Source organism: Anas acuta, chromosome 1 (assembly GCF_963932015.1).
Source record: "Anas acuta chromosome 1, bAnaAcu1.1, whole genome shotgun sequence".
NCBI classification, from domain to species: Eukaryota; Metazoa; Chordata; class Aves; order Anseriformes; family Anatidae; genus Anas; species Anas acuta.
In genome coordinates, this window is record NC_088979.1 from 10,608,509 (window position 1) to 10,630,568 (window position 22,060).

General features: G+C 41.7%; 1 protein-coding gene across 12 annotated transcripts in view; it reads left to right on the forward strand.

The window, feature by feature from the left end:
• Positions 1-22,060, forward strand: part of FAT3 (FAT atypical cadherin 3) — a 419,137-nt gene that overhangs the window by 376,642 nt on the left and 20,435 nt on the right. For all 12 annotated transcript variants that reach the window (XM_068669037.1, XM_068669045.1, XM_068669068.1 and 9 more), the window contains 3 exons: positions 5,242-5,376; positions 6,386-6,543; positions 15,631-16,099. In XM_068669037.1, coding sequence (XP_068525138.1) covers positions 5,242-5,376; positions 6,386-6,543; positions 15,631-16,099 — 762 coding nt within the window. The remainder of the gene's footprint in view (positions 1-5,241; positions 5,377-6,385; positions 6,544-15,630; positions 16,100-22,060) is intronic.

Genomic DNA, 22,060 nt, shown 5'->3' on the forward strand with positions numbered 1-22,060 from the left:
CACAGCAGCAAAACTCCAACACGCCACTTTCTCACTCCTGCTCCTCAAAGGAACAAGAGGAGAAAATATGGAAAAAAAAAAGCTCATGGCTTGGGAAAAGGACAGGGAGATCACTCACCAGTTGCCATCACAAGTGAAACGTACTCATCTTAGGGAGATTAATATAATCTATTGCCTTTTGCTAACAAGCTATATCGGTGAGAAATAAAAGCAAACTTAAAACACCTTCCCTCCATCCACCCTCTTCCACCTCCTCCCCCTGAGAGGCACAGGGGAACGGGGAATGGAGGCTGTGGTCAGTCCCTGACGCTTGTCTCTGTGCTCCTTCACGGTCCCTCTCTGCCCCTGCTCCCCATGGGGTCCCTCCCACGGGATGCCGTCCTTCCTGAACTGAGCCTGCGGGGGCTGCCCACAGGCTGCAGCTCTTCAGGAACTGCTCCCACACGGCTCCGTCCCACGGGGTCCATCCCCCAGGAGCAAACTGCTCCAGCACAGGTCCCCCACGGGTGGGCGGCAGCTCCCCCCAGACCCTCTGCTCCTGCGTGGGCTCCTCTCCATGGGCTGCAGCTCCGGCCCGGGGCCTGCTCCTGCGGGGGCTCTCCATGGGCCGCAGCCTCCTCCAGGCCACATCCACCTGCTCCACCGGGGGCTCCTCCACCCATGGGGGGGCTGCAGCGTGGAGATCTGCTCCATGTGGGACCCATGGGCTGCAGGGGGACAGCCTGCTCCACCAGGGGCCTCTCCACGGGCCTCAGGGGAACTTGTGCTGCCTTGTGCCTGGAGCACCTCCTGCCCTCCTGCTGCAATCACCTTGGGGGCTGCACGGTTGTTCTCACTCCTCACTCTCCCAGCTGCTGTAGCACAAGTTTATTTTTTTCCTTTTCTTCAATCTGTTGTCCCAGAGGTCCAATGAGCATTGCTCATGGCTCGGCTCTGGCCAGCAGTGGATCCCTTTTGTATCCGTCTGGAGCTGGCTCTGATCTGACCTGGGGCAGCTGCTGGGCTCTGCTCACACAGGCCACCTCTGCAGCCCCTTGCTATTAAACCCTTGCCATGTAAGCCCAATGCATTCCACTACCTGCCTCTGTGAGAAACATATTTAAGTTGTCATTAAAACAGACATTCATAAACATTCATCACATAAACTTCACTTATATCAACAACAAAAAAATCCCCCACACCAAATCAACATAACATCATCGCAACAGCAACAAAGGTGGACAGTTTATACACTCTTTGTCCCTCCACCACATTGCAATACGAGTTCTCTACAGTTATTGCACTCTCCCACCATGTCCAGTCCATGTTTTGTCCGTTACCTCATGTAGTTATCACCCTTATCTCAAATTCCTCAAGCCCAAGGTTAGGCCACCTCTGCAACCTGCCCCTGCTACCAAAACATTGCCATATAAACCCAATACATCACTAAAATAATCATTAGATTGTTTTAAAAGTAGCAAATGGGAACGTCCCTTTATTTGCCTTCTGGGACTGACCTTCAGAGTCACCGTTCTAGCTTTTTTCTGCAAATGAGAGAAATGGGCTAATACTGAATATATACATATATATTCCAAGAGATTCAGGAGAATGGGCTTATAAAAACACAACAAATACCTCAAGGCTCAAGTTAACATTGATGAAGCACTCAATTTAAAAAATATGTTTACATTCCTGGAAGTGATCCTTCTTTGGGTGTACAGTAATTAAATAAATGTCTCATTTTGATATGTTTTCTTCCTCAGTATACCAGTAGGGAGACTGTAATACTTTTAGCTTGATTCAGAGAATTAAACTGAAGATGAACTGTCAGAATCAAGTGGGCCTATTCCACCTTCCCTGCCATGCTCTGGTTGACACTATCCCTTACGTCTCTGGGATATCCTGTAGAGAACAGCTCTATTAATACTAACGTGAGTTTCAAGAGAATACTATGGGTTTTCTGGACTTGGGTACAGGAAAAAAAAAAAAAGAGATCAATTCAAATCCATATTTCTTGAATCTCTATTGAATGGTAAATAGACTGTTCTTTGGACTGGAAATGCAACATTAGAATAATTTTATTTAAACTCAGGCTGTAAATCTTTGATGTGGACAAAGTACCCTTGAACGATTTCACAATTTTGCTTCACACAGTTGTGAAATCAGCCTGAAAATGCGTGTTAGCTAGGGCAAAGCAATAATACAGATTTGTAACTTATGTACTTATAACCATACAGACAGGCACAAAGCATTTATTCTCCCAAGTCTGAATATTTTAAAACTTTTGTGACAGCTATGAAATCCTGCTGCAGCAGGATGAATAAAAAGTTGATTTTCTTGTAGCTTAGCAGAAGAACTATTCTTGGCCTGCCAGGATAAGCAGTTCTTTAGTGTATCTGCAGTTATACTAAACACATTAGATCCTTTCCATATATTTTTGGACTTTGGAAAAATGACTCCCAGGTACAAATCAGGGCTTGAATCAGCTAAAACACTGGCAGAGATGGATAACAAAGTAACCTATTGCTTTATTGCTTCATGTCAAAGATGCAGTCATAGGTTAGGGGTTGTGAAAATTTGTAGAGCCATATTCAAGAATCTCTGTCCCTTTCTTCTCTGCACCAAGAAGCTGTGGGGCCTTTGTCCAAATGACTTGTCTGTCAGCTATGCAGAGGTTCATTTGAATTACAGTTTCACATAAGGTTTAAGTGTGTTCAGGGAAGAGAGAATCTATCCACACAGCACAGTTCTGTGTATTTGTCACATAAGAATAAATTAAAATAGCCTACAGAGCCAAGTAGAACGTACAAGCCAGTATATAGATATTTAATCACCCAATATAATTTCAGAAGTAATTTTAACTTGTTACTGAATTCCAGAGAACTGGTTAAAAAATAAGCTATAAAAAACATATTCTTGGTTAAATTTTGTAGACCTTATATTTGAATAGAATATAATTCTGCAATGCAGTAACTAACATTTGTTTCTTGATAGGATGAGACTTAAAGTGTGACTGTATATTGCAGCTGTTATTCCTGTTAATGTTACCTACTAAACTGATTAATAAAGATTGCCATGCATCATTTTCTAACAGTGCTACAGGCAGTACTGTAAATCGTTTTCTGCATAGACCTCTCAAACAAATGTTTGACAAAGGAGGGGAGGATGTTAAAGATTAAATTGACTGTGCTGTATATCAAGCAAGACATTTACAGTCCTTGCCGTATTTGTAGTCAGCCCATGTCCACTTTGAAACCTGCAGAGGTAATTTTTCTTTTTCCAGAAAATACTTACAGTACCAGGTAATTTCAGCTATGCTTGCTATGAGCTCTGCTTGGCTTGTACTAAAGTGTAAGAGCAATAAGATTCTTTTTTTCATTACTTTAGGGATTTATTCTATGACAGGTTGATTTCTTCCTTTATAAATTGTAAATAAAATACATATGCTCAAAAAATAAAGTAATATTTGAATATGACTAAGGTTCTACAATAACCAAGAACTGCCAATATTCAGAAATTGATGGGTAGAAAGGTGCTGGCTTTTTATCATTAATATCATCGCCTGTATCTATTACTCGAAGTAAATGAATTTGATAGGCAAAAAAAAAAAAAAAAAAGAGAAGCCAGTCCATTCCCAGCAACTAGGTCTCTCTTAGTTCAAGCCCTGGCTGCAAATCAATAGAAGCAAGGACGGGAATGGCTTTTCCTGCAGTTGAAAGCATATAACTTCATAGCAGTTGCACACAGACATCCAGAGGTAGAAGCTGACCCTGCATGTACTAAATTCTTTATTACGACCAGCAAAAGGCTAACTGTTGAGAAATTCATGTAATCCTGAGAATTCATAAATTGAGCATAAACAGTTGTATCGTGTTTTGCATACTGTTGGTAGTGCTTGAAAAAATTTTAAGATTAGAGCAATTGAAACATATATTTAGACACTTTGAAAAAGTTATATAGAAGTTCTGTCCAAGAAGTATGATGTTGGCTGGCTTTAAAGTTAGCCATTGACATAGTCAGCATGTTACACATTAAAAATTTAGGTTTCAAAGAACCTTAATGAAATTGTATCACATGATAGTATTCTAAGTGAATTTAAAAAACAATATTCATCTGTCTCTTCATATTACTTCTATTTTGAAGTTAGTAGTAGTTTTGAATTCACCTTTTCTTGAGCAAAATTATATATATATATATATATATATGTATATATTCCATACTACTAAAAACATGTAAGGAAAGAGCTGACAGCAGCATTCAAACTAATTCTATCCAAATTACACTCTCCCCCTTTGTAATCATCAGTTGCAACTAACTATTTAAAATTGTTTCTTTCTTCAATTAGGTAATACCAGGAAATACAGTCACTGTATTTTTTACTTTCAAAATTTCTTTGCATTTTTAGTGTCCAAGACAAGTATTCCTCTTTTGCTGTTTTTTGTTTTTGTTTTGTTTGTTTTGTTTTGTTTTGTAGTTGTGGTTTGGTTTGGTTTGGTTTGGTTTGGTTTGGTTTGGTTTGGTTTGGTTTGGTTTGGTTTGGTTTGGTGTGTGTGTGTTTGTTGTTTTGTTTGTTTGCTTGCTTGGTCTTGGCCTGGACATACAGAGTTTCATATGCAACAGAAGTTCTGTAGTTACAACCACAAGAAAGGAGGATAGTTTTTTGGCAGCCTGGGCAAGGTGTGCAATTGGATGTGAGGTCTTGGAAAAGCCAGGAGGAACATGAGGACAGAGCCTGTGCCTTGTGCTCAGACTGCAAGTGTGCCCTGTGCAGTACAAAGATGAAAAGTTCAGCTGTCATTCCATAACCAGGGAATTGTTTTTTCTTATTTTGTCTCCCAGGGAACTCTACTTCTCTAAATTTGCTTTACGTGGGCATGCTTGGGCAAAAGGATTGTGTAACTACAAGTTATTTGCTTTCTGGTAGCCCTAAATTCCCTGTACACAAGGCTTTGTGAATAAATGACTGGTCTGAGCATCACAACACCAATGTATATCCAGTCACTGCTAATAATAGCCAGTTTTCATAATACTCTGCCGTAGGTTTTAGTGCACCCTTTGAAAAAAACTTAGCAGTGTTTTGCTAAGTACTTGTCTGGAGGGCATCTCTTCCTGAAATATTTTTTATTTATTTATCATTATTCTTAAGCCATGCTTGGCTTGTACTGAAGAGCAAGATCAATAATTGTCTTTCTTTTATTAGTTCTGTATTACTAAAGATCATGTTTTACACTGTGTACTTGACAGTATTTTAACTTATTGCAGGAGGACTGTGCCCAGGGTCTAATGATCCCTGCCTGGAGAAGCCGTGTCCAGGGGACATGCAGTGTGTGGGGTACGAAGCTAACCGGAGACCATTCATCTGCCAATGCCCACCTGGAAAGCTTGGCGAATGCTCAGGTGCACGTCACAGTGGTAAAGGGGGATATACTTGAACAAAAAAAAAGGGCTGTCGTTCTCATATTGCAGATAGAGGTGCCACTGAAGTAAACAGAAGATCTACCGTTTAACCCTTCTCAGCACTGGCACTTGGTCTATCTTATCTGTTCATAAGCCCTGGAAAACAATCGGCTTTATAGCTACGGGACTGCATGAAGACCATGATCAAGTTTCTTTTGGGAAATTCCTACTGACTGGGTTGAATCCCAGGTCATTAAAACAGGCTGCTGAGTAAACAGGACTTTTCCTAGAGACTGTTATGCTAGATGCTTTCCTGCCATGGGCAAAGCTCTATAGTTTACTCCTGCTTGCAATGTAGATCACCAAAATTCCAGCCTTTACTAATGAAAACACTACAGCATCCCAAAAATAAACTTTCAGGACATTTGTCAGTTCTCTGCAGCTGTGTTGTTCCCTTGGATACAAAGAGAGCGGTAGGGAGCCCATGAAGTGGAGCTTTCCATTTACTTCAGTGAATCCAAGGCTGTGTGATGTGTTCTTGGAAAAAGCACAGCAGATAATAAGTTCTTTCACAGTGGTCGTGGGCAGTGGTTGCAAGGAATTAACTGTACAGGTTTGGCTGCCATCTGCCCACACCAGACTTTATACCCATAACTCAACTCCCTGCTGTACAAGCATGGTTGTCTTTAACTCCCTCTGTTACAAGTGAGGAGAGATAGGTGTGCTCAGGGGTAGATAACCTTAAAAATGCTGAACACTTGGAGAAAACCCTCTTTCATTATAAATACGGAGAAATAGATCTTTCCCCCATCCACTGAAAAACAATTTCATGAAAAAATACCATATATATTTGTAGTAGGTGCAAGCTTTTTTTCCCCATCAAGGTTGGGCTTATTTACAAGTTTCATCCTAAACTCATTCTCGTTTGCTGTAATTAACTAGATTGACGGTGATGGAATTTTTTCCTGTGTCACTAAAAGAACGTGTCTTTTCAAAATGATTATTTCAGGCCACACTTCCCTTAGCTTTGCTGGGAATAGTTACATTAAATACCGTGTTTCTGAAAATAGCAAGAAAGAGGAATTCAAGTTGGCTCTACGTCTGCGAACTCTGCAAAGCAATGGGATTATAATGTACACCAGAGCGAATCCCTGTATAATTCTGAAGGTAATTAAAATAACTTATCTTTTCTGCAGTTCTTTTTCTTGATTATATGTTTCCTGTTGGCTCTTGATTTGGGGAATGTTGTTCTCATTTCAGCTGTAGATTTAGAAGATGAAGCCTGATCAGTTTGAAGCTAACAGGGAAAAAACAGCAATTTCGACAATGGCAGCAACAACAACAATCAAAAAAGCAGCTTGTTAGTGGTACTTTACTTGGAAAATGCTCTATTGGGCACTGTTCATTATGAGAATATTATATGTGTCTGCATGCAGGAGCCAATCTGCACGAGATGTAAGATTTGGCCATTTATATGACCATATAGTCAAAACAAGGCATGCTGAAATAGCTGCTCTTCCCCTGTGTCCATGCCTGTGGTTAGAGAATATGCCATTGCTGCTGTCAAGTGAATTCCAGAAACGAACTGCTTAGAACATGTCTCCTACTGAATATGTAGATTTCTACCTTATGTGAACTAAAATTATTTGTCAGAGAGGCATGGGGTAGCTGGAGATTGATAGCTGATCAATATTTAATTGATAAGCTCTCAGTGCATTTTCATTCTTTGTTGAGTTTTGTTTTTTGTTTGTTTGTTTGTTTTGAATGGCAAATATCTGCTGGATGGAAAAGGAGTGATGGGCTCATCCAAGATGTGTGTGTAGTATTTCTGCTAGAGCCTGTAGGGTACGAAACGAAGATGCTGACTTTGGTAACTCAGCCATGTCCTGTAATTCAGCAGTGGGAGAGATGGCACTGAGCCTTTTGTGTCTGTATTTACAATCTTCACATCACTTTTGGCTGAATGGTAATGTTAAAATTGCTAGATGAGTTATTATTAACGGGCAACAAATGATTTTATAGCTGTTGGACTGAAATATTTCATCAGCAGGAGTATTGTCTTTCATTCTCTGGGAACTCTCAGCAGTGCTGAGATTTGTATGAGACGATTAAAGTCTGCTTTGAGACATGTAGAAAGGCACTGTTTGAACTTTTTAATATACTTTTTGTTAAAAAAAAAAAAGCTGAAAGGTTAAAGATCTTTTTTGAAGCCTCCAGTGTGGTTGCTCTTAGCATCTATCAGTAGGGAATGTTGCAATTTAGTTTTGAAAAATGCTTATAAAAAAAACAAATGGCCCTGGTGAAAGGTGCCACTTGAAAATGGTAGTAGATGATACAGAAGCAGACTGAAATGGTGTTAGAGTGTTTATAGGAAAATTTATTTTTTTAGAGTTTAGTGTATAAAACTGTAGTGATTAGGGAGTCCAATAGGCCAGGATGATGGTGTTTTAAATCATGCCTCTTCTAGATAACATTTATTTCAAATATTACAAACAAGTGGACTCTGCAGTGCAAGTATAACACCTACCTTTCCACATAATTATTTTAAGTGAGTTGATTATTACAGTTTTTCATTGTTATTATTCCTAGTTTTATGGAAGGCATGGATAAAAGTAAAAACACTAACCCTTGCTTTGGTGATAGGAAAAGGTATTTCCATGGGGAAATCCATCCTGTACTGCAGTTCGGTAGAGCTTTGGTTAGGAAAGTAACCCCTGAGCCCCAGGTATCCTAGGCTTTAGGAGAAAGCATGCCCAGAATCACCATTGCAACAGCTAAGCCAGCCACGAAAGCCTACTTCGGAACCAGACATCCCATGAAGCTCATCTGACAGTATTCTGGGAATAGACCTAGCTGCAGTGATTAAATCCTGCCATTGCTTCTTCACTCTCCTGTTACCTCTGTCTCTATGACTTGGGTAGTGCTTCTGCTGCAAAGTGGGAGATGTGTTGATGCTGATGGACTGAACTCAGGCTGCTCTCCTTCTGGAGAAGTTTGATAATCTTTGGGTTGTAGGCAATTGAGTGGAAATCTCCAGCTGAAGCCAGGCAACTTTGGAGCCAAAAGCGAAAAATTCATGATGTTACATAAAAATAAGTAAGAGAGCCCCACATGGCAGTGGTCTGTGTTGGGTTCTTAGTTCTGGATTAGGAATTTCATGGTTTTGACCATAGTTTCCTACAATCACTAGTTTCCCACAATCACATAGTTTCCCACAATCACTTAATCATTTTGCTTTGAAAGGTACTGGGAAGACAAAATGATAGTTGAAGGAGCAGTGACAAGAACAGTTGATGTTCTGCTCCTGTCTCAGAGGCCAATCTCAGGGTCATGTTTTTTGTTGTGTGTTTTTTTTGGTTTTTTTTTTGTTTGTTTGTTTGTTTTTTTGCTTCCTAGCTTCAAGGAAGGATCTGAATCCATCTCATGACACTTAATCTTTGGACCCATCATGTGTCTGATGGGTGAGTTCCAGGGTCACGTATGCAGTGCTAAGATGCAAGGGTGCCATTATCTCCAATGCATCAGGCAGGGAATGACACAGGGAATTCCCCTCCTAGAGTCTAACACCTTGCTTTTCATCTTTTAGGTAGGGCAGGATTTTCTGTTGAAGTAAGTCCTTTCCCAGATCTGTCCCTTGGATTCTATAAGCACAAGGTTTAAGGAAAAGAAAAGCATTACATTTGGTGTGGTTTTGGAGTTGTGGTATCACTTAAAAGGTCAGGAATTCCTAATTTTGTTCATGAAGCTCATATAGCAGAGGAGCATCAGACTAAGGTCTCACAAAGGTGCTCAGTGGTAGACAAGTGGCATTCTGCTCAAGGGATGTGGCCCTAGCAGGACTCTTCAAGGATATCAACTGACTCATGAACTGCACTTTGGGGATCCCTTACTCCAGTGTTTTCAGGTAAGTTACCCTTAGACCTTCTGAGCTTATATTTTTTCATTTGTAATCCAGAGGTTAAGCTTTCTCTTTTTTTTTTCTTTTAACCAAGTACGTATGTTGTGAGATAGGGAGGCTCTCAGAAATGAGGCCATTGAGTAGATTAATTAGAGGTCTATAAATGTGAAGTTGTTATCATTTGAGCATTGCTTTCAATTAAATTAAACATGAGGAGAAGCTTTCCAAATAAATGATAAAGGATGGGATCCTGTGCTCTTTTGAGCACCTTGGCACCACTCCAGCAAAGCACTTAATCACTTGCTTAACTTCCTGTATTTGAAGGCAATTGGAACTGCTCACATAACTTAATTTTAAGCATATACTTAAGTATGTTGCTGGTTTAGCACCAGAAGGCCCAGCACCAACACTAAACCCCAAACGAAGGTGGAGTTGGAAGAAGTTTAGACCCACCACATAGTACAAACCCATGGGAGAACAGGCAGAAGCCAGCATTACTGTTGGGGTGTATAGTGGCATTGATTTTTTTCAAGCAAGTCTCCCCCGTTGCAGTCTATTTAAAAATTAATGCTGCAGTATGGTTTTCACTGTTTAAATGACCAGCTTAATTTTGTGAACTCATACATTTATGATAACTTTAGTGATGGAAATATTTCACAATCATAGCACGGTGTCCTTGGATGAATAATCAATTCCATAGAGCAAACTGCCCGTCTACTCCTTTGCTGAAAGCCTACCAGCTACACTGTGTTGATACAATATAATAAGGGTGTTATTTATTCAGCTGTTTCAAATAAAGCATCTCATCCATCGATTTTGAGAGGTTGGCCATTTTTTCATTGTGCGCTCCTGCTTTTAAGACAATTGGAGCAAAATGAGATGCAGGTCGATGGCCATTTTTTTTTCCTTTGGAGGATTTCATATGCCGAAAACAGCATCACCATTTCCTTTTTCCTATGTAGCATCTATCTGGGAAAAATAAAAGTTAACAATTTAAAACGTAATGAGGCCATTCCAAAAGAAAATTCCACAGTTTATTTCATTTTTTTAAAGGAATATAGTGGAGATTTGATTTGATTTCTAAAACTCAAAGGATTAAAAATAGGTAAAGGAAGAGTTTCTCCTCATTCCAGAAACATAGCTGTTAAATGCTAAAAGGCAAGCATATGTTCTCCCGTCCAGGCAGTTAATGTGAAACTTTGCATGGTTTAGTTAAGTGTGTATTATACATTTTAATGCATTACTGCTGCATGGCTTATGCTGGATAAGACTGAAGCTTGGATATGATCCCAGCTATGGCTGGAGTTGAAACAAGTAATATTTTAATTAAATATACCGTTTTACACAAACGAACCCGAAATGTAATTCAGCTAACGAAATATTTCCCCAGATAGATTAGTAGGCAGCATGCTGTATCCATGGTGTGTGACTGCAGATGGACTGTGTGAGCCTAAGGTGGTCTCAGAAGAACCATTTGATCATTTTATTACCTATGTTGATACACAAATATGAATGTTAGCCAAACATCTTAGCCAGGCTAATATTCTAATATAATTTACAGTATGTGCTTGGCTCCATTTTGCTCATTGAATGAAACCACTGAAATGTAACAGATTGCATCACCTTTTGGAGCCGTCTCCGTTCTTTGTACTTCTCTGCCCACTTTATATGTGAGGAACTTTGTGTCTACATGTTTAAGTGTGCGTTTACCTCACTGTCCTAATGAGTGCAATGAGAGGCAGTGTAACTGAGCCCAGAAAGCTTTCAGAGGTGGGCAGCTGGAAGCGCCATGGGAATTGTGTGCCCCTGTGGTTGAAGCAGCATCTCCTAAGTTTCATCTAGATGCAGAGGGTCTCTGCATTACCAAGGGGCTGCAGGGTTTTCAGGTCTCTGCTGTAAGACAGAATAACTCAAGCTTTCTGCTGTGTTGTCTTTTTTTTTTACATAGCTGGAGAAAAAAGCAGTGTCACACGTTCAGTCCTGAGCTGAGAGTCTGGTGCTACGAATTGTCAGTCAGTCTAGTCATCTCTCTGAGGTTGTTGTCTGGATAACTGCTAAACCCTGGCACAAACACTGGTCTTTTATTGGATTTCCATACTATTTGTTTGCATGTACCTCATTTGGTCAGAAGTTTACTTAAAGTTCAGCTTTTCATGGTATCAAAGTCCAGGCTATAACCTAGGATTCCTCTTTGAGGATGAAACAGTGCCCCTGACGTTACATCAGTTAGGAGGAATCACAGGAATTAACTGCTGAATCGAAGTTCTGCAGCTGAATTCTCAGTGCTTAGGGGAGGAGATGTCTTTCTGCCCTTCTGCAGCAGACCCTTCTCCTCCTTGCCCTGCCAGCCTAGCTGCTGAGTATGCAGGGCAGGAGCCCTCTGGTGTTGCTCAACCTTGTTAGAGGCTCAGGGCCAGCAGGGGACAAATAATTCCTCTCTGCCCCACTACAGCAAGGCCTGTGACCATCCATTTAATAAAACTATTTTTATGGTCCCAGTGCTAGGGGATTCTGCGCATGTCAGAGTCTTTAATGTATTTATCCATAAAGCACTGGTGTGAGGTAGGGAAATGATGTTACCCTTGTTTTACCGATGGAGACCTGAAAATAATGACTTGCTTGAGATCCCAGAGGAAGAATGTAGCAGAGTGTGGATTCCCATGCATATCTATCATATCTTAGGCTAGTACTGCAAGTTGGACCATCCTTCCCATCTTTCACTCTAGCCTAAGGTGGGGGTCGCTAGTGCCTTTTTAATAAAAGGAAGGAAGCACAGCGTTTCAGATAATATACATTTATCGTGTATGTCAGATCGTCTGCTGGCAAAAAGAAATAAAAATGGATGAGAAAGATGTATAAAACATATTTTAATGGTGAATCTTATACATCATCGTTTCCCATATATAAATGCTGCAATATTTATCCCAGGTGCTCATATGTGGTGTTGTATTTATAAAGATAATTGGAAAAGCATGTTCTGTGAATAAGGGCAATAGACATGCAGGCAGTAGGTCCTTCAGGGTATAAGTAGTCTTAGGGGAGGTATATGTATGTCATATACAATCAGTAGTACAGTTTCCATAGGAAAAAATCTTTAGAATAAGAGGAAAGTTAACTGCTATCCAATGATGGCCATTTTTCATACTGTAATATGTTGGCATGTATTTTTCTGTGCGATTTGTATTCCTGTTGAGACAGACCATGCTTTCTGAGCAGCACCTTCAAGGTTTGTGGACTATTTTGTTGCACAGAGAAAAGTAAAGCTATTGCTTCATCTCAGGAAATCATCTCAGGGCATCTTGTTTACTGAGATTCCTCCTGAGCAGATCCATTAATAGGCCTAATTTCAATCTACAGAAATAGTTTATAGCTGAGTTTTGAGTCCTTTGAGAAAAGACTTTCTAATGAAAAATGGTCCAGACTTACTTTTCTATGCATCCATTAGCCTTTTTTTGATTGAGCTGTAGGAGTACCAAGCAACATCCATCCCTCAAACATGTGTTACAATCACAGACCTCGTTTCTTCTCAGTTTCATTACATCCTACAGGTCAAGGACTTCAATATAACCAGTTGCCCAAAGCAGGACCTAATTCTTGTTCTTTTGGCTCCTTCAACATGCTGTTCACCCCTCATGCTATTCAGAATATTTTAGGTAGTGGGCATTTGTGTGGAGCTCACTGTGTTTGGTGTCTTCATCTGCCCTGTCCAAGCAATTGCAGAGCAGTGGAGCAGTGTGGTGTGGTGGCACCCTACCTGGACCATGTGGCTTGGCTTCAGGTTACACCCTGGTTCAGATTCAACTGGTCATGAGACTGAGATCTGGAAAGCAGAGACACGAGGTCCAGAGATCATGAGAAGTCAAGGTTTTACCCATAGTTTTTCTCCAAGTAGTTTTGCGAACCTCCAAGGGCAGTAAAGTGCTGACAATAACAATAGTATGATTATCAAGGGGGAACTTGTGCTTTAATGTATGATATAGACTTAAGTTTAGTGAAAACTGGAGCACTGGCAAGTGGCAAACAGTACTCAGACTGTAATCTGAGGAATATTTCTTTGCCTAGAGTAAAATGTATGGTCTCAAGTGGTTTGGCCTATGAGCCATTGACAGCTGTGGCACCCCTGCTTTGCTAGAGGAGAGCAATAGCATTGTGTTACGGGTAAGGTGGTGCACAGCACAGTTTGTGCTGCAGGGAAGGCTGCAAAAGGACACAGCACCTTGAACTTTTCAGGGGGGTAAATAATGGGACAGAACTGTCTCGAGATGGGGTTTGCAGGAATAAATACATCTTAGATTATGGCATAAAGGTAAAATAATTACAAGAACTTTCAGATAGCTTGAATCCAATTAATATGTCATAAGATAGTTCTTGATGGATTTTACTTTTAGACCTTCACTACCGGGGGGAAGGGCTATATTATTTTATAGTCAATGCATGGGCAGATTAAATGGGAAGCACATCTACATCCCATTCTCCTCCAGCACTCCAGCTTGCCAATTGCCTAGCACTTGTCAGCCATGTTCACTTTATAGCCACCCTCCTGGACAAGGGGAATGAGGGAGGAATCGTAAAATAGAATCACAGAATAATAGAATAGTTTGGGTTGGCATGGACCCTGAAAGACCTAGTCCAAACCCCTGCCATGGGCAGAGATCTCTCACGAGACCAGGCTGCCCAAAGCCCTGTCCAACCTGACCTGGAACACTTCTAATGATGAGGCATCCACAATTTCTCTAGGCAACCTGTTCTAGCATCTCAATCATAAGAAGTCACAAAAGTTGTTCTAAAGCCATGAAACCAGCATAAACATGAGGAAAGGAGGAAAACTGGAAGCTATCTTACATGAGGTATATGCAGAGCAGATAGCATAGCCTCCCTGGAAAATAACTGACTTCTGGCAAACCAGAATATTAGAATTAGAACTGGAACTAGAATAGCTCAGTTGGAAGGGACCTACACAGATCAAGTCCAGCTATCTCACCAGTTCAAGGCAAACCAAAAGATAGGGGCATTGAGGGCATTATCCAAACGTCTCTTGAGCACTGACAGGCATGGGACATCAGCCAGCCTTCTCTACCCAACCAGCATGTCCAGGAGGGCACCTTTTCTCCTTGGCTCACTAAGTGCTTGTGTCAGGAAGTTATCTCCAACATGCTTTAGGCATTTCCCAGGCTTGCTGGTCATAGCAGTATGATATTTCCAGCATATGGCTCTGAAGTGGGAATCTTCCATAAGGATGAGGGCAACTGATCCAGAGATTTCCCCTAATTGCCTATAAAATGGCTCATCTGTGCTGTCATGCTGGGTGGGCTGTCAATAGTAGATATCCAGGATGAAATCTGCTTTGCTGTCTGTCCCCATAAACCTCACCCAGAGGCTCTCTGCTGCACCATCCTCAAGACTAAGGCTGTACAGCCACATCTCTCCTTTTTGGACAGCACGACACCTCCACCTCGCCTGCCCTGCCTGTCCCTCCTAGCACTCCAGTTGTGGGACTCATCCCACTGATAGCAATGGTATCATAGCTCTGGGAAAGGACCAAAGCTTCCAGTTTATCCCATTCATTCTTCGTACTGTGTGTTGGTATACAAGTATTTTGGATGTGCTCCTGAACTCTCAGCCCTCCCTGGAGCATCATAAATGCTCCTGTTAGCCTTGCCACCCTCAGGCAGTGCTGCACCAGCCCTTGGCTTAACCTCAGTGTTCCTGATGGTGTCCCCTTCCCCATCCATATCACTGTTATCCCTAGAGGAACTGAACTTAGGGACAAATGCACACCTTGCTGAGATGCTCTAAAAGGTTATGGAAGCACGGGATGCGTGCGTGACCAGAGCATGTAACATCACAGCTGATAGCAGTGATCATTGACTTCATCTCTCTCCGTCAGAGGTGGCTGCTTGCCCTGAGGCACTGTCTGGTAGCATCAACCACCGACAGCACAAATGCATCACACAGGTGGACAGCAGGTGGACAGCAGGACTTGCTCAGAGAAGCACAACGGCATAGCAGCAGCACTACAGCAGAGCAGGAGTCCTGTGGTCCATGACCTGTTCAATGAGACACCCTGGGTTCCCAGACTTCCCACGTGTTGCGCATCCCTGTTTCTATATTTTCTCCACACTTTCAGTTTGCCTACAGTAACTGGCTTTTGGTGAATTCTAAGTAGTAATGGTTACCACTGTGTGTTTATTGCTGATGATAAAGGCACAGCTTTTTGCTATTTCAGCGTCATGTAGGAGACATCTTTACCACTGTACAGAGACTGGAAATCCTCTGTGTTTGCAGATTCTCTCTGAGAGCGTGTCACGAGACATCTAAGTGTCTGAGGCGCTTTGATTTCTGTTCTCCTCCTGCAGATTGTGGATGGCAAACTCTGGTTCCAGTTGGACTGCGGGAGCGGCCCGGGAATCCTGGGGATTTCTGGCAGGGCCGTCAACGATGGAAGCTGGCATTCTGTCTTCCTGGAGCTGAATCGCAATTTCACAAGCTTGTCCCTGGACGACAGCTACGTGGAGCGCCGCAAAGCCCCCCTCTACTTCCAGACCCTCAGCACGGATAGCTCCGTCTATTTCGGAGCCCAGGTCCAAGTGGATAACGTCCGCAGCCTGACCGACAAGAGAACGACGCAGGTCTTGAGCGGCTTTCAGGGCTGCCTGGATTCAGTTGTCCTAAATAACAACGAGCTGCCGCTCCAAAACAAACGCAGCAGCTTTGCAGAAGTGGTTGGCCTGACCGAATTAAAGCTTGGCTGTGTCCTCTACCCCGACGCCTGCGAGAGGCATCCCTGCCAGAACGGCGGCACCTGTACGAGCGTGCCATCTGGTGGTAAATATTTTGCATTACTTTATGGGTTTTCCCCCTCGTTTTCCTCTACAATTTATTGTCGGAGATGGTTTTATGCAGCAGCATGTTTGAAAAAAAAAAAATCTAATGAACTCTATAAAACTCTGATGGATATTGCAAATTGTGTAAAAGCTGTTTGCTCTATAAATAAGGGTGAAACCGTGCCCCTTCTCATTGCATTAGTATTCCAGGAGGAAATTGATTTATTGGCTGTTAGGATAATCCTATTTCTATAGAAACCAATAGAATTGCAATTACTGTAATGCTCAGCTGGATTTTTCAGGATCCATTTACAGCATCGAAGGTTGTACACGAAGATGGTGATTTCGAACGTCCATCACAGATGCAGCGGTACTGTTGCCCTTCTCTGTTTCTGAAGCTGTCAGAAATAATTACTGAGCTGTCTACAAACACCTTTTGTGACTACGTAATTTGATTCCATGTCTGCATGTAGAAGAGTGAGTCCACACTATTATAAACCCCCAGAAGTATATTTTACAGCTTCCTTGGAGGCCTGAGTGCTTCAAGGTCTGAGTAATACCAAAGTTTATAGGGCATTGATTTAAACGGTGCTCATGTTAGGGTTTACTATCCAGTGGTTATACGGTGGCTTGTGTGATTTGGTGGTAGTGACTTACTACCTAGTCATCTAGTGCACAAGGTACCCTGACCGTAAGAATATCTTAGTAGGAAAAAAGTGAATGGCATACATACAGGGCCTGTTTTTGTAGGGCTGTTTTATCTCTGCAGTGTACAGCTTTCCCATCCAGTTTCCTACACTGTATTAGCAGAAAGTGTTATTCACCTTTTCTGGCAAACTAAAAATTTGCCACAGTGAACTGACAAGATCTGATGTTCCCCTTGTCCCGGCAAGGACATTTTCCAGTCCAGAAAGGAGGATGCTTAACAGGGAGGTCTTCTGCAAGCAGAGAGCTTTCCATTCACTTATTGTTAGAGGTTTGGTTCATGTTTCCCTAGGGAAAATCCCGCTAGGCTTTTTTTATGAACCATCTAACCACTGTCCAGGGCTTTTTGCTTAACTGTGTCTATGCAGTTCCCTCATACCTGTAAATGTAATTTCTGCTTTTCATTGTTTTCAGCCTCACTCTCATATTTCCCTCCTAGTTCCCCCAGGAGTAGGTAGTTTGCTGCACTCTCTAGCTCATTTTCTTAGCTGAGTGTTTGGCTGTTACTTCAGAATGTCTTTGAAACCTGCACACCTGGAGGAAGCTGCAGGACACATTCCCTGTCCTCCCCATGCAGCCTCATGCTGGCACCAGGGTCTTCTAAAGTCCTTCCAACCCCTCACTGAGACTGAGATTTTCTGTGCCCAACCTGTGTGGTGCTTTTAATTGAGGTATTTTTGTGAAGGTGCTGTTCACAGAACTGTTTTTGTTGGTTATTTATTTATTTACTCATTTATTTATTTGTTCCTAAACTTCAGAAACTTCCTAAGCCTTAGAACAGTTTAATTTAGTTTTCAAGGCTGAAATCTGATGAGGAAAACTGACTGTCAGACAGAAGTTTTCTGTCCTTATATAGTAAGCCCCAGCAGTGTGGATTTCTGATGCTGAGGTCTCAGCTAGCATCCCCTCTGGATCCTTGGCTTTGATTCAGCTGTCATCTCCTGTGCCAGCATTTACTTTCATTGTCCTCCATAGTTAGTTGATTTTGTGGCTCTGACACTTCTACCTTAAGAAACCCTGGGCCATCTTCAAGCCATGCTTTTTTAGTAAAAATAATTAAATACATATATGCATACATTTATGCCTGTCCTGAACTCCAACAGTACATAGATGCCAGTGATCTCGTATCTCCCTCCAAAAATTTAACAGTGCACTTCAACAGAGGAGTTTGTACTGAGTGGAGGAGCTGGATTGTGCTTCTGCAGAGCACAGGGTGTAGCCACGCTGTTTTCTGGGGTGTCTTGTGCAGCCACAGGATGAATCAGTCCACAGCTCATTTGGGATTTATTTGTAGTTTGGCCCAGCAAGCACTTCTGCCTGCTAAATGTTAGAGGCTGGGCTCCTACCCTGCCTTGGGTTGTAGTGAGCAGGGTGAAGGGTGCAGCAGGGGTGCCATCGGCGTTGCTGTTGGTGGATGGAGATGTGCAGTCAGATGGAAGCAATGAGACACAGGGCTGTGCAGCACAAGGATGGATGCTGCTGCTTGCTTTTGCCATTATAGGTCTTTATTTACTGAGGGAAGGCAAGAAAAAGAGAGCTGCACAACAAGGGCAAAATAAATTCATCCCGAGGAAGAAGGATTCTGCGGCCACTGATAGAATTATTTAAAAACTACGTAAATCCCTAGGAAATAGGTCTGTAATATGTATATGGACATAACACAGCTTTGATTCAGACTTCATGCTTAATAAATGAGGTTAACCATTCCCTAAGTTAGCATCCTAGGAAGCACGAGAACAACTCCTTCTATTGATTTTATTTAAGCCTATTTACAGTATTGCTCAACGATCTCGTGATGAGTAAATTGAAACCTTTCTAATGAACTGCTTCACAGCAATTGTGTGTGTTTTTTTCCCAGCTCCCTGTGCATGCCAGTTCACACTGAGGGGAGCAGTGGGGTGGGGAGAAACCAGTGGCTCTGAAGGTTGGACCCATTTTATTACTGGAATGGCACGCACAGTTTTCTTGTCAACATAACTCGCTGCTGGAATGCAGACGCAGAGCTGATTTAACTTGCCTGCCTTCCTGCCTCGGTGAGGGGGCATGTGCCCTGTGGGGATGTTTCAGCTGCCTGCCGTTCAAAAATCTGTTTGCTGTTTTTACTGCCTCAGCAGCGTATGTAAATACGGGATTGTTATAAAGCCATAATTCCAGCGCAATGGGCCCTGACTGTACATCAGTGGTTCTGTAGCCCAGCCCCGTCAGGAGAAGTCATGGGCAGGTTTTTTTTTTTTTCCACCAGGCAAAACAATTCTGTTGCTAGCGTCCTCCATGCACAAAAAGACCATGTAATTAAATTCCTTAGAGCGGAGAGCCCAACAGCACTGCAAATGCTAGTTACGGAGCCACAAATTGCAATGTGCATTTAAGAATCACCAGACATTGTATTCGCTGACATAGACGTTAGCAAATGGATTTCATTTAAAATAGAATAAAAATGTAATAAATCTTCATTTTTTTTTATCTTAAGAAAGGAAACAGCAGCTTTCTGGGAGAGGAAATGTTTAAAAATACACTGTGCAAGCAAAGTCACATTTCCAGTCCCAGGGCATTCAGTAGCATCAAGATCTCTTTACTAATACTAATATCATACTAATATGATATTTTCTTCCTATTAGCATTTCTGGAGAATAATGGTCCCTTGGAATAATAATAGGATTTATTTTAATAAATGAATTCTTTAATATGAATTTTACAGAGCAGATTTCATATGCTGTTAACATCCTTTTTCTTAAAAAAAAAACACCCTACTGTGCTTTACAAGGAAATTAAGAGAGAGAAAAAGAAAGCACATATTTGTAGCTAACTTTAAAAGAAAACAGTCAACTAAAGGTTATCCAACATTGTAACATGAAAGTTGCTGGCTAGATGCCAGAAATCAAAGGGGCCGTGTCTAATTTACACACAATTTGCATAAATTGATCATCTAAAATGCAAACTCGGTAATAGTACTCCTGTTGTGAGTTCTTCCTTTCAGTGTAAATGCCTACTGTCCTGTTCCCCGTTAATAAAAAGCTGCCTCTGACTGCTGTTTAGTTCATGCTGCAGCTATGGGAATAGGGTAATATTATGGCCCTGTTTCGGGAGTTGCTAAAGTGGTGCTTTGTATGCACGAGGAGTGTGAAGCTATGGAACAGGAGGACAAGATGGGGATCTTAGGCTACAGGAGGATGCATAGATAGCTCAGATGCTCTGAGACATCGCTGGGAGCACAGAAGAGCTTCTCTGCTTCCAAAATCTGATTTCTGGACCAGCAGAAAGTGGCTACAACAGGAACCTCAGCTTGCTCTCACGTGTTTCCACAGGTCTGAATTAAGTCCCGTGGCAGCAGTGGATATCGAGCGCTATCTCTGTTTAAAGCTGAAACAGGGTACAGTGTGTCCTGGAACCCCACGGGGACATCTCATACATGCTTAAAAGGGCCTGGGAAAGGGGGAAAAACACTCACCAGTAGTGCTGCTAACAACCAGGAGAATCCCAGCAAAAGGAGACTTCAGCTTTAATACAGTTTTCCTGGAGCCGTTGGAAACCACAGCCCTGAAATGTAGACCACATTCTTCCAGATTTTTAGTCTCTGCCCTTAAGTATGGGTCAGTAAAGCTATTTTTAAAGAAAGCTGTTAGCATTTTGAAACCTGACAAACTGCCTCGCGTTCCTTAACAACTTGGCTCTTCGGACTGAAATTTCCCAAGAAAACTCAACCAAGTGTTTAAAGTGTGGTTAAGCTATAAGCTGCTGAATACGAGGTCTTAAAATGGGAAATGTCACACAACCTTAATAATAGAGTGGCATTACTAGTTCTGCCAATAGTAAGTGTATGTTTATCTGCTTGAATAACAACATGAGCAATCACAGCAATAGAAAGCTTTACTGTAATCAAATCTGAATACTGCGCCAAGCTTTCCAACCACAGAGAAAACCTCGTACTTGTAAAGCCTGCAATTAGAAGTATAGTTACTTCCTTTTAATGTGATCAGTCCTATATACATCTGGCTTTGATTGAAGTAAATGGCTTATATGAGTAGGCAATTTTATTTGAATAGGAAGCATTTGAGCAAAAATATCAAGGAAGTCAAGGACTGTGGGCAGAGTGTAAGGACAGAAAGTCAGTGCTTTTTTTTTTTTTTTTCCCTCGTTTTTTCTTCCTTCATTTTATTTTTTTATGAACAGAGTTAAAATCCAATGGGAGGAAAAACGCGGCGTGGTACCTAGGTGGTGATTTTAATACATTTTAAAGCAAGTTGGCAACATCAACCACATGGGTGTTTTTGAGGTCTAGATAGTTGGTAATAATGACATCGGGGAAAATGTGTGGATTACTGCCATAGCTGTGAATTCACCAGCTCTCTATTCTGGGTGTCTCTTTCACACAAACACAAACAAACCAAAATGCTGTGACATGAGTTAGTACCAAATGTGCATCAGTTCATTTTTAAAGTTTTTTACATATTCTTGATTATTTCAATCTTATTTATAGCTATGCTTTTAGACATCTGGATTTAGATTCACAGTTTCAAAGCAAATACACACTAATCCTGTCAGAAAACACCAGTTCAACATAGGCTGAGGCTCATTTCCCTACCAAGTTGTAACGTAAAGCAATAATCATCTCTTTGAAGACAGTTAAGTTTAATCTGAAGTGGCAGGAATACGTATGGCTGAAGAATACACAGTTCTTGAAGCTGGCCAGGTATATCTCTAAACACACCAAAACATAAATGTTGTGAAAGATATTTTTCACCTTCAGCTTTCCCATCAGTTAACTTACCACAAGACACTATGTAAGCAGGGCCAAGGGCAGGCCTGTTTCTTGACATTGAGTTTGTCAGGTCTAGCAGCACAGCAGGAGAAGAAACTACATGGGGAGATCAAATGCAAAAGCGAATGCACATAGCAAATAAAAGCCAGCTCCTCTTGCATGTGATAGATAGAAAGAGAAGCATACACATGTTCAAAAAAAGAATTGGCAGCAGTTAGGAGCGTCCTCTTCAATAAAGCCAAGTAAACCTGAGGATAGACAGACATTCAGATGCTCAGGCTGGGAATTCTACCAACAGAGATGTTCACTGCATAACAGCATCCCATCTGCTGATGGCATGGTGCCTGCCTTTTGCCACTGTCGCTGCTTACCAAGTGCCAAGCAAACATAGGTATAGACAGGAAGCCTGTGTGGTGTCCTCACATTCAGCTTGTTGCTCTTCAGTAAAGTCTGAGCTGAAAAAGACTTTTTTTCTTGACTCTTTATATGACTGAAGAG